General features: G+C 32.9%; 1 protein-coding gene across 3 annotated transcripts in view; it reads left to right on the forward strand.

Annotated features, from left to right (window-relative positions):
• Positions 1–11,692, forward strand: part of LOC106471846 (organic cation transporter protein-like) — a 22,603-nt gene extending 10,911 nt beyond the window's left edge. For all 3 annotated transcript variants that reach the window (XM_022400458.1, XM_022400456.1, XM_022400457.1), the window contains 5 exons: positions 871–1,039; positions 4,355–4,502; positions 6,030–6,120; positions 7,251–7,256; positions 11,452–11,692. In XM_022400458.1, the coding sequence (XP_022256166.1) occupies positions 871–1,039; positions 4,355–4,502; positions 6,030–6,120; positions 7,251–7,256; positions 11,452–11,471 (434 nt within the window). In that variant the 3' untranslated portion in view covers positions 11,472–11,692. The remainder of the gene's footprint in view (positions 1–870; positions 1,040–4,354; positions 4,503–6,029; positions 6,121–7,250; positions 7,257–11,451) is intronic.
• The last annotated feature ends 1,168 nt before the right edge of the window (positions 11,693–12,860 follow it).

The raw sequence follows: 12,860 nt of genomic DNA on the forward strand, positions 1-12,860 counted from the left end.
CCAATAATATATATATATACTGCTTTTAGGCGCATCACGTTGGTTATATTTATAGGCGTGTGGAGAGTTTCTAGAAAAATTCAGATTACATAACAATACAAAGCTACACTCGAGAATCTTCTATAACTTTAGAGAATAGGCGAGATTTTCGCAATACATATCTAACAGTATAAGTTATGTACATTTCTAAATATCAACTTAATATAAACAAACATCGATATTAAAATGAATATAGAATAAATCCGTCACAATGTCTATAAACAAATGAAGAAATTCAAAACAAAAACACTAGCACATAAACACTGTTGTCTGAGATGGGGATATGGCGGATGACAGATTCATTCCCCATATACCTTTTCCTTTGTAATGCATAGTACTATTTACTTCCACCCCTCCCTTATGCAAATAGTGAAGTCGTCCGTACCTTCTTACTTCTACATTAATTTGTGTGTAGTTTGAGGAAATTTAAAAAGCTTCCCACGCACACAAGTTACTCTTTTAATTATATAGATGTTGTTATAAATCTGTAACATGGATATATATAAATTATATATAGTTCTTACATGCAACATTTAATTATGTATAGGTATAGTTCTTGTTTCTTATATTCATATCATGTTATGTATATTCAGCTGTCGTTTCTAACATGCAGTACAGTGTCTTATATATAGTTATGTTGTTATTTATTTGTAACATGAAATGTGTAATTTTATTATCTATGATTTCGTACGTAACATTCGAGTGTAGCTTTAGATAGTACCACTTACAGTTAAGTGTTACCTGTGCATGCTATCTCTATACACACAACTAAAAAATAAAATTAAACGAGACTACGAAGATGAATCCAACTCAGTCTTGTTTCTGGTCCAGTAATGGAAGTTTTAGGTCCAGCACATCGAGCCATCTTGGGGGTAGCGGTAAACTTAGGTTGGTCTGCAGCTTACGTTTTACTCGGTGGTCTGGGTTGGTTACTTAAAGATTGGACTTACATCCAACTGTCCATCAGCGTACCTTGTGTGGCCACAGTCTTATACTGGTGGTAAGTACTACGTTTATATTGGGATAACCACGGGACTGTTAGTGCTAGGAAGAACTAATTATATGTTATTAATGACCATGGGATTGCAGTGTTAGTGCAAATTTGGTGATGAAATTGTATTGGGGAGAAATTACCATTATGGGTTAATCATGATTATAGAACTATTTAACGTGTTAAGTTCCACATTTAAAACAGAAGTGAGAACTGAGTAATGGTGGATTTGTTTATTGGATTTCGGGAAGAGCTACATGAGTGTCATCTGCACTAATCGTCTTTAATTTTGAAGATTAGAAGGAAAGCTGCTAGTAAACACCACCAACTGCTAACTTTCGAGGTATTCTCGTCAGACCATATAGTTCGATTTGACTGTCACTCTTATAAGGCACCACTGACCCCAAAATGAAAAGCGCAATTTTTGTTTTACAGGCGGTAACAGGTTTCGAATCATGGAATCTGAGATCCACAGTCCGGCAAGCTAATCACTAGATCCAAATAATGGTAGTAAATGTCACGTTATCTTAAAAAGAGTATATTATTTTACTCAAAGTAAAAACTATTATATTTTGATAATGGGCACAGAGCTATGGATGTGTAAAGTTACAAGTTGACACCAATAGTGCATACCAAATAAGATTGTCTAGTACCAGATTTGGGTTGCTTTAAATCCACTTGGTTACACTAGAAGTATCATGGTAACATAAATTGCATGGTAGCAAACCTCAAGACTACAGCTATTGTAAGCATCGTGTATATTTTATTACTGATCGCAAGGCTGTACTCGCCGTAGTTACTTATTTTGGTAACTGTATTTATCTATGTTATGTATTTTTAAACTTTTGAAGATTATTTTGCATTCTCAACCTTTGAGGTTGGCCGAACCTCGCGAGTTATTGATGGGATTATGGCCAAACTTACAGCGAACGTATCCAACTAAAGAATGAATTAATTCTAACTTCTATAAGGTTTCCGTTTTATGGCAGTGTATATCCCTAGTTAGGCGTAGAATGGTGTATAAAATTAACTGTATTATTTATTAAGTTAAGTTTTAGTTGTGAACTATTTAGTAAACTTGTTTTACTCAGAAATGATTGATAATTACCACAAAACCAGCATCCTCTACTGTACGGTGTTTATGTTCACATTAGTCACGAAATTCGTAAGGTGAAAATACCATTTCGTGTTAGTAAACGCAATGTATTATCTTGTAAATATCCTTGTTTATGTTGTTAAAATTAGTGCGGTTATATATATATATATATATATATACCACTTTTGTGTCATTGTTAGCCATAAGACATAACATCTTAAGATTCTGTGGTACTTTCATGTAAGACTGATTCCATTCAAAGCGACAAGACATGTCCGCTTAATAACAGGATACAAGACAAGTAGTTTTGTGTTCTCTGACAATTGAAGATGTGTTAAATAAATAAAGATAGATGTGTACTTAAAGCGAACAATCTTTGTCTAAAACAAACACAATTAAACTGTATACTTATATTTTCACAACAAACAGTTACCTTTTCTAAATAGTTAGTGCTAACTTGGTGATCTCAAATTTCAGACTATCTCTCAAGATCGTATTCCAGACTGAATATCCTGAGATCTTGCTCTAGACTGACTAAGACTCACTTTTTTTTGTAACTACTTCAGTCGTTAACGTAAGACTTACCCAGAGGAACTAGAGTTACATACGTAACTAGTCCTTCCCAAATGAAATAAAGGGGAGGTCATTATCTCCAGAGATCACCTGTCTTAGTGGAAAATATACTTGTCTGGCTTCACAAACCTAGATGTCTATGCATTGTCTTTCTCACTAGAAGACAAAAGGTGAATGGCATCGTACAGTGGACAGTTAAAGTGAAAGGAATTTAACGACATTCTCGACAACCTTGTGTAAAAATAGCATAAAACAACGAATTTTGAATATTTCTATATTAATGTATTGAGGAATAAAACAGATAGTATGTTTATATATGACAATTCCACTAAAACATTATTCACCGTGTAAAAACATTTCTAATGTCTGGTGTTAGTAACACCTCTATTGGTGGCAAAAACCAGTTTTGATTTAACAGAGTGGGGTGAGGCCTAATAGCCTTTTAGACTGTGAATCCTATGGTTATTCTTTGAGTCTCGTTACCACAGAAATACGCTCCGCACTATGGAGCCATGAGTACATTATAAGATTGTCTGTAAAATCCCGATATTCGATTACACTAGTCCAAGATCTGATGTTGGTACTATTGACTAATCATCTTCCAAAAGTATTTCACTTACAAATCAGAGACGGCTAGCACAGATTATCTTTGTATGTAATTTGGCGCAGAGTGTGTTTTAACAGAATACATCAGACATGTAGTCAAGACAAGGTGGGCGGGACTAAGACCAATTATTGCTGGTATCATTGTTACCATAAGTTATCGTTACTTGCAGTTATTTTCTTATTATTGTTATGATCAGTTATCGTTACTAGCAGTTATTGTTGGTATTATAGTTACCACCAATTATCGTTACTAGCAGTTATTGTTGGTATTATAGTTACCATCAATTATCGTTACTAGCAGTTATTGTTGGTATTATTTTTACCATCAATTATCGTTACTTACAGTTATTGTTTGTATCATATTTACCATCAATTATCGTTACTAGCAGTTATTGTTGGTATTATTTTTACCATCGATTATCGTTACTTACAGTTATTGTTTGTATCATATTTACCATCAATTATCGTTACTTGCAGTTATTGTTGGTATTATTGTTTCCATCATTTATTGTTAGTGGTAGTTATTCTTGTTACCATCAGTTACTGATACTGCTGCTAGCAGTTGTTATGATATTCTATATACTATAAAATAGCAGGCAGTAGGAGTTTGTTCTCAACAGTGACAGCTAATGATGTTGTTTAGCAATGAACCTTCTTAATTAATTCAGACTAAGATAACAGCAATTTTTACAGTAGGCTATTTATTATTTTAACACTTATAACGTTACGACACATACTACTGAATGATCATTAGATAACAGTTACCTTGCTCATGTTTACTGTATTTATGGGAAGTTGAAAGTGTTCAGTACCAGATTTTATTTTAATAACAACCACAGTCTTGTTGTTTTTTTTGACGTACACCATGCTTGAGTTATAGTATCAACTGTAATCTGTTGATGGCTAATAAATGCTACAATCTCTTTATAGTAATTTTTGTTTTCTATGTGGTTAAAGTTTAAGCAGAATATCTTCAAAGTTATCTTGATGTCTAATCATTTTGTGCTAAGTGACTTTACATGTGTATTTTCTTTTCCTATGTCTCACAGGTTTCTTCCCGAATCTCCCCGTTTACTACTCACTCTAGGGAAGTATGATGAAGCAGAAATGCTACTTCGAAAAGCCATGACAGAAAATGGCAAGGATATATCTGATCTCAAAACCGTTCTTGAAAATCTCATGGTGCAAATTAAAAAGGTTTTTCGGATTTTCTTTAAACTGAAAAAAATAAGCTACCTTTAAACTTATATTCACTGCTAAGTCATATTACTTTGAACAGGTCTTGAATAGATTATTCAGATCCAAGCTTTCAATTTTTGTGACCCAAACCTTTTTGATATCTATACCTCATATCTTTTGTTTGACCAAATTCCAGATATTTTTTACTTGATCAAAATCCTGACACATTGAACTTGATTAAACCACTAATATCTTTCACTTGATCAAACTCCTGACATCTTTCACTTGATCAAACTCCTGACGTCTTTCCCTTCATCAAATCCCAAACATTTTTCACTTGATCAAATCCCTGACATCTTTCACTTGATCAAACTCCTGACGTTTTTCCTTCATCAAATCCCAAACATTTTTCACTTGATCAAATCCCTGATATCTTTCATTTGATCAAACTACACATTTTTTATTTAGTCACACTCATCCCCGAATCTTACAGTAAAGGATCTCCTGCACTTATCAGTAACTAATATTATTTTTCGTCAGATTATAGCTTCTCTAATTAATATCGTTTACTTGGTACAACTTGTGTGTTGAAGTATTCAATCTTGACACAGTAGTCTCCAGATTTGAACTGATTTATATTTCTTATTATGCCAGATAGGTGTATATTGTTATATAAAACGGTTATCTCTCATCATTAAGTTTGATAAAACTCAACTTTTGAGCTACTGTCTAACTTTTTGCTTTCTGTACTCTTTTTCTCACATGCTACTATTCCATTTATACCGTGTTTTATCATATTGTCATTGATACTCGTCGAGGCTTGATATGACCTGGTGGTTAAGGCGCTCGATTGGCAATCTGTGGGTCATCGAACATATTCGCTATTTCAGCCGTGGGGACGTTATTTTGTGACTGTCAATGCCACCTTTCATTGGTAAAAGAGTAGCCCAAGAGTTGGCTGTGGGTGGTGTTGATCCCTGCTAAATTAGGAACGGCTAGCGCACACAGCCCCCATGTAGCTTTGCGTGAAATATGAAATAAACCAAACAAGCATTACTAATCCGTTTCTTGTTGAAACTCTTGTGTTTTTGTTACGTTAATTTTATTTAGTTAACTATTCATCTTATTCAATATTGAAAGGTTAAGCTTGGTCTATTGTTTGACATTCTCGGAATGTGAATTTCTTGGTTCATGGTTCCATACATGTTGACCAAAAGACGTACTTTTGGGTCGTGGATTCGCTATAAGAGTGACAGTAGAACCCGGTTATCAGGTCAAGAGTGTTATTAATATGTTGTCCTTCATCTAGACTATGTAGACCTTCTTTGTGTAGCTTTGTGTTACAATTCTGAAACAAACAAACATTTAATTTTTATTCTTTCTTTAGATGTATTTAGACTATTTTCTCGTGGTTTGAATCCATTAACAATGTAGACTGTTTCACCTACGAACGTTTAGTAGCTTCCAATATTTTAATAAGCGCTTTTCGTAAGTCTAATAGTCAAAATAAGAAAATTAACGATTTCATTAAACATTTTTGACTAGGAAAATGCGACAAAAACTCGCGGGACGGCTTTAGACCTACTGAAAACGCCTAATATGAGAAAGAAAACGCTCAACATTTATTTATGCTGGTAAGTTCCAAGCGTACTTCACTTGTTATTAGGGACTAGAATAACTAGTCACTTATATAAGTGTATAATTGGTAAGTCCCAAACATACTTCATTTGTCATTAGGGATTACAATAGGGAGTCCTATACATACGTGTATAATTGGCTAAGTTTCAAACATACTTCATTTGTCATTAGGGATTACAATAGGGAGTCCTATACATACGTGTATAATTGGCTAAGTTTCAAACATACTTCATTTGTTATTAGGGATTACAATAGGGAGTTCTATACATACGTGTATAATTGGCTAAGTTTCAAACATACTTCATTTGTCATTAGGGATTACAAAAGGAGTTCTATACATACGTGTATAATTGGCTAAGTTTCAAATATACTTCATTTGTCATTAGGGATTACAATAGGGAGTTCTATACATACGTGTATAATTGGCTAAGTTTCAAACATACTTCATTTGTCATTAGGGACTACAGTAACCAGACCCATATATATAGGCGTATAATTGATAAGTACCAAAGATACTTCACTTGTCATTAGAGACCACAATAACTAATCCCATATATGTGCATATAACTAAATAAAATATTTTTATCAGTAAGCTGTGTGATATTATATTGCAATAAAACTAGGTTTAATAATTCATTATTTACAGCGTTTCTTGTAAATCGAGCTGCCTGATGAGCTTTGGTGTTGTATGAAAGGCCCAGTCGGCAACGGCAATAATATTCTTAATGGAAACCTGTATAGAGCTCGTAGATATTTTATAACGATTAGTATTACTCTTAGTGTAATGTAATATCTCACAAAATATCAACCCACAGATCATGTAACGTTATATAGCATACATTAAATCATATTTCCTAGTTTCCACAAACAGCCAGTGTAGGTGAGGGTTATAGCAGGATATCTAGCGAAAATATTTCATAGCAAAAGTCTAGAAAGGCTGAGAAAACCACTAGCGGGACATTCTGGGCTTTCAATTGGTCATTCATGCCATATATAGAAGTAAGTGTATATAAGGGAGCATTTCCAAAAATGGAAAGAGGTGGGCGGAATGTCACTGTGTTTGATTTATTACATGAGCAACATCTTAGCAAATTGAAAAGATAAGACCTTCTTATTTTATATTATAGCTTGTCAATATCTGTAATTTGAGATTCTAATTCGTACGAAACTGTAGAATTTAGTATTTTGACTTCACAAACATCTAATATGAACCAGTACTGCATTTAACATACCACGTGACGCACAAAAATCGATGTCCATCTGTGTTTTTAAAATTTTTACTTTTAAATTTAGAAAATGAGTTATGTATAGTTTTAAAATTTGAAATATAATCTACAGTTTGATACCAACAAACGAGATGACATGGCCTTTCATGTGTGACCCGTCTAGAAAGGGTTATTATTATTATACATGAGAATGATTTTTGTTGTTTTCAGAGCATCTGAACAAACGAAGCTTTAAACTTTGTCTACTTTGAAAGCTAACACAGATATTTCTCTAGTCAAGTGTATATTTATTTACAGGAACTTAAATAATTAAATAGAAACTTATGTATCGCAGACATTTGTTGTGTATTTACATTTCAATTACTCTATATGCTTACATAACAAAGAATGTTTAAATCATAATACGTCATGGAAATATACAACCATCTCAGACAATTACAGGTTGTTCCCAGAATAAAGAGTGTACACAAAATATTTCAACAGAGACATAAAAGGGTCTACGCATAATATCGAATGATTCAGACAAAAAAGCCTACACAGAATATTCTAATTGCGAGACAGAAGAGCCTGTGTTTTATGTATTTTACGATACAAAAGAGTCTAGAAGGATATTATGACTGTCAGACAGAATAGCCTACATAGAATGCTGTAACTACGAGACAGAAGAGCCTACAACGATATTATCACTGGAAGACAGAAAAGCCTAAAAGGATATTATAAGTGTGAAACAGGAGAGTCTACATAAAATGCTCTAACTACGACACAAAAGAACCTAAAACGATATTATCACTCAGAGGCAGAAGAGCCTACATAGAATACTGTAACTAAAAGAAAGAAGAACCTATATAAAATATTGTAACTCCGAAACAGAAGAACCTACATAAAATACTATAACTAAGAGACAGAAGAGCCTACAAGTATATTTTAACTGCTAAATATTTTATGCAACTTCCACATATTTTTTGATACAAATGAAATATACACTCTATAGTTTCTTAACGTAAATGTTTCACTTTCTTTTAGTTTGAAATTTTTTGTGACGCAATTTGTATTTAAATGATATATTTTTATTTACTTGTATATTATATTGTTAGGTGGCCCTATAATACTCTTAATCCATAATGATCGAAGTTCTTCCTTAATATGTAATTAATAAAAATATGAAAAAAAGAAAAGAAAAGAAAAAATTACTAATTGCTAATTAGACACAATTTTTTTTATAAGCTTTGAGAGATAAACCATAATATACAAACGCGGTGACAAACCTGAAATGTAAACGTTCGTATTTTAGTACGGAACCGATATCTTACGATCTTATTTGTATTAATCGACGTTATGGGTTTTTATATTCCACTTACCAATTCCTTAACGAAGGGGGCAATCATAGAGCCAATCCTACCACATGTGGAACTGGAGCCCACGCCAACGTTCCGGACCACAGTGGGGTAAAGTTCAGCAGAAAATACGTATATGATAGCAAATGACGAGGTGAAACAAAATTTTCCTAACATAGCCAGTGTTATCCTTACCCACGAAAGCCCTAGAACAAAACGTGGCTATTTGAGTGTCAAATCGTAACGAATCAATTTTAACCACAACCTCTGCTTGTCGATCTATTTTAGTTTACATTTGTAAGTATATATTTGTCGTTTTTCACATGCTATACATTTTACTACCTACATGCGAGTATGCTATCTTTACTACGTATCTTTACTTCTGCATCTAATTGGTTTAGTCAACTATCCTTTTCACTGTTTTACCGAATATATTTATATAATCTATTACATAAATTTAAAATACTTATTTATAATTATATACAGTTTTATACCTTCAGGAACAGGTGTGCTCAGCAGACACCCTAATCCACCCACCAACATGGTCAACACCAGTGGTTTTTTGCGACCTGAGTGCATGAGAATAAAGACCGTTGCAAGGCAGGATGGGAATTCTAAGGCTCCAGAAATCAGAAAATTCAAGATGGGATCTCCTCCAAGATTGTTGGTAGTTGTTTCAATTTCGAATATATAAATATACTAATATAAAATAGTTTAAACGTGAGTTATTAATCAAAGCGATACTTCGATATTAGAACGTATTGTCGCATGGGTTAACGATATATATGTATATATATATATATATATATACAATAATTATTTGCTCTTGTTTAGAGAACAGGTACTAATCTTGTTGTGTCTTTGGATGTTTTTAAAGGATTTTTTTTCAGGTCCTTTGATTTAATTTTACTTTCTGCAAGAGAATTCAAGCAAGGTTTAATTAATAAAAATAATTATAAAGTAATAGGATATACCTTGTGATATACTAATATTTATTCACGTGTCCCTGTTTAAGGGTACTATTACAAATTGCTTTTATTATTGAAAACATTCTTAATTTTTGTAAATTTTAATAATCTGACGTTTAACTAATAATCATGCATCTTTTTATAACAATGTTATTATTTCGAAATTTGTTTTTACTTTCAATGCGAAAAACTTGAGATCAATATACTACAAGTCAATTAGTTAATATTTAGACGGGGGCATAATTAGAGAAAAACACCACATACGGAGTGAAGATGAAGAAATTGTAGTCCATATAAATCCTTCTTAAATCGCTGTTTCAGGCTAAATAAAAAAAACATGTTTCGTAGAACTCAAGTAATTATTATCTGTATTACAGTCCATACTTTCAAAATATTAATTTTAATGATTTTTCTTGTGGATGTTTTTTGTTGAATGGAAAATCTTAGTCGAAAATTTTGAAAGTTTAGTTCGCTTTTATCTTTGTCTTTTCTAAAAATCTCAATCACTTCTTTAGAAAATAACAAACAAAACTTTCAATTTGAATATGTTTTTTGTTTTCAGTGTTTGTCGTCACCCTGAAAACGTTTCAAACTGTTATACAAGTACTTACTTTCCAAAGTCTTCGCCTTCTTGGAGAGTATCAGGAATTGGTGCGTTCTTCGTTTCGGGTAAAAGTAAAACCAACAAACCTGAGATAACAGACAGTCCTCCGAGAACAGCAAGAGGTACACCAGGAGTAGAACACAAAACTCTTATGGTGAAGTGGATGGAAGCTACTAAAGAACTTATTTAAAATTCTGATTACAGGAACACGTAAATAGAAAAACTTTTGACTTATTGTTAACCAGCTTTCCAATTATTACTTGTTTTACTAAGAAAATCAACTAAATAATATTTAATTAATAGTTACAACAGTTTTTTGTTGTTGTTTATAACAAAGTGATCGCCCGCTTTATCACGGTCGCTAATGGCTCTTATTTTTCTTGGATTTATAATCTCTTATAAAGTTTTGTTCTTCGTAAGGACTGCTTTCAAAAATGTGTAATATTCATTACCTTTCTCTACTGACACTAACCTAGCGCATGTGTGTGTCTGCACAACAGATCAGTGGACAACTTGAAACAAAAATATTACATATTTTATTGAGTAATAGTACAGCTATTAACATGCTATTAGAAACTGTGAGAGAAAAGTTACAGCCCGTGTACACTGGTTTATTTCTTTCGGGTCTTGAATCTTCAAGTTTCGCTAGGAAAATCCAAACGGATGGCCGACCGTTTTCTGTGAAAATAAATATATTCTAAGTTCAATACAACGACAATGTTATCTCCCTCAATTAGTAAGCAGCGGTGTTAATACAGCTAATTTTGTAATTAGGACTGGAAAACTCAGTAGGTTAAAATCACTTTTCATTTGCCAGTCCACTTTATAAACATGAATATTAGATATTGTAAGTTTTGGTAATCTTGTTTAACGGTTTTAAACCATTTCAACTTTCGTGATTTATAAATCTAATGTGACGATATTTAAACTGTAACCTTTAATTTATTCACATGTTCTTGTGTTAGTTCGTGGTTCGTAGACAGAACTGTATGCACACTTATTATAGTATTCGTTCTGCTCCCTTGGGCAGATATCACACAAAATGACTGCCCAAGAAAGCAGTACATGGACAAGAAAATGGCTACACCATATGCAAAAAGATTATTTTTTCCAACCAATTAGGTTCCTTTAAGAACAATTTTACGCAAGCATCAATATGGTTGAAGTACCAATTCACTGCCCTATTGCATATCTCACCCGCGTTGTATATTATATAGTTTTGCCCCAAGCCAATTACCTATAAGGTTACACTATGCTGCCATCTAGTGTCGAATGTTACGAGACAGCCGAGCACACGAACTTAATTTATAAGTGTGGATATAGTTTGATAATATTAATGTGTTTACAGATGTAGAGCACTCGTAGGTTTAAGTTGTAGCTAGGAAACAGAACCATCTGTATAAGAATAATTCTTAATAAAGCAAGTTTTGTCGGTGAATCAGAAGAGCAGTGTTTGTTCTATGTTTATTTGTTTGTCAAAATATATCTACATGACTGAGTTTAATTTTTAATAGAGAATAATATGCTGTTGAAAGTTAGAGCTTAGATTATTCCGCCACAAATCCTGAGTCATGCAACACAAGCAGATTTTATGTTGCTTCCTTTGTGAAAGTTAATAATAACGTTAAAACATAAATTCACGGGATATCACACATTTAATATTTACAATTTTGATAAACTACACTATGCCCAATATCATATAAATAGTGGGGACAAATAGTGGGAAGAATATTGGGACCGGAAAGGCCCATCGAAAGTTATGTAGGTTATATATAATAACAGAAACAACTAATAATACAAAACAGTAAAATTAGTTCTGGAAATGACACAAGAGAATAATAATAACAACTAAATCAGTTTTATCTACGTTAAATATATAAAGATGAGCGTAGCGATTTCCCAATAAAGTCAAACGGAACTATAAGAGTTGGCGGAGTGTGTTATTGACTCGCAAAATGAATATAAAAAAGCTGGATTATAAAGTTACACAAAAATAAACGTATCACGTGTAATACTCATGCTGTTAGATTTGATTACTCATAATAAACTTTTATCAATATCATAATGAACCTAAAATGAACTAGAAAATAAAGTTCTCATAAAATTAAGCTTTGGATGATTGTAGTTTGTTTGATTAATCACTGATTTTGGAATTGGGACAATTTTTATGGTTTGGTTAAGAAGACATGGAGAGGAGTTTTATTTATAATTACGTGAATTACAATGTACAGTACTAATATCGATTAAAGTAACAAATAAAAGTTATATCTCGGTAAAGACTGGAAATTGTTTGTTTGTTTGTAATTAAGCACAAAGCTACACAATAGGCTATACATACTCTGCCCAGCACGGGTATCGGTACCCGGTTTCTAGTGTTTTAAGTCCGCAGACATACCGCTGTGCCACTAGGGGGCGAGACTAGAAATACACGTGGTTAAAAAAGACAAACATAGAAAGAATACTGTGAATGTTTTGGAAATACAACTGTTGTTAAAATAGCTATAATCGTAGAACATCGTCAAAGTTTTGAAAATAAAAATGGTTAAACTCTCCAGTGGCACAGCGGTATGTCTGCGGACTTACAACGCTAGAAACTGGGTTTCGAT

This window comes from Limulus polyphemus, unplaced genomic scaffold, assembly GCF_000517525.1.
Source record: "Limulus polyphemus unplaced genomic scaffold, Limulus_polyphemus-2.1.2 Scaffold4900, whole genome shotgun sequence".
Lineage (NCBI taxonomy): Eukaryota > Metazoa > Arthropoda > Merostomata > Xiphosura > Limulidae > Limulus > Limulus polyphemus.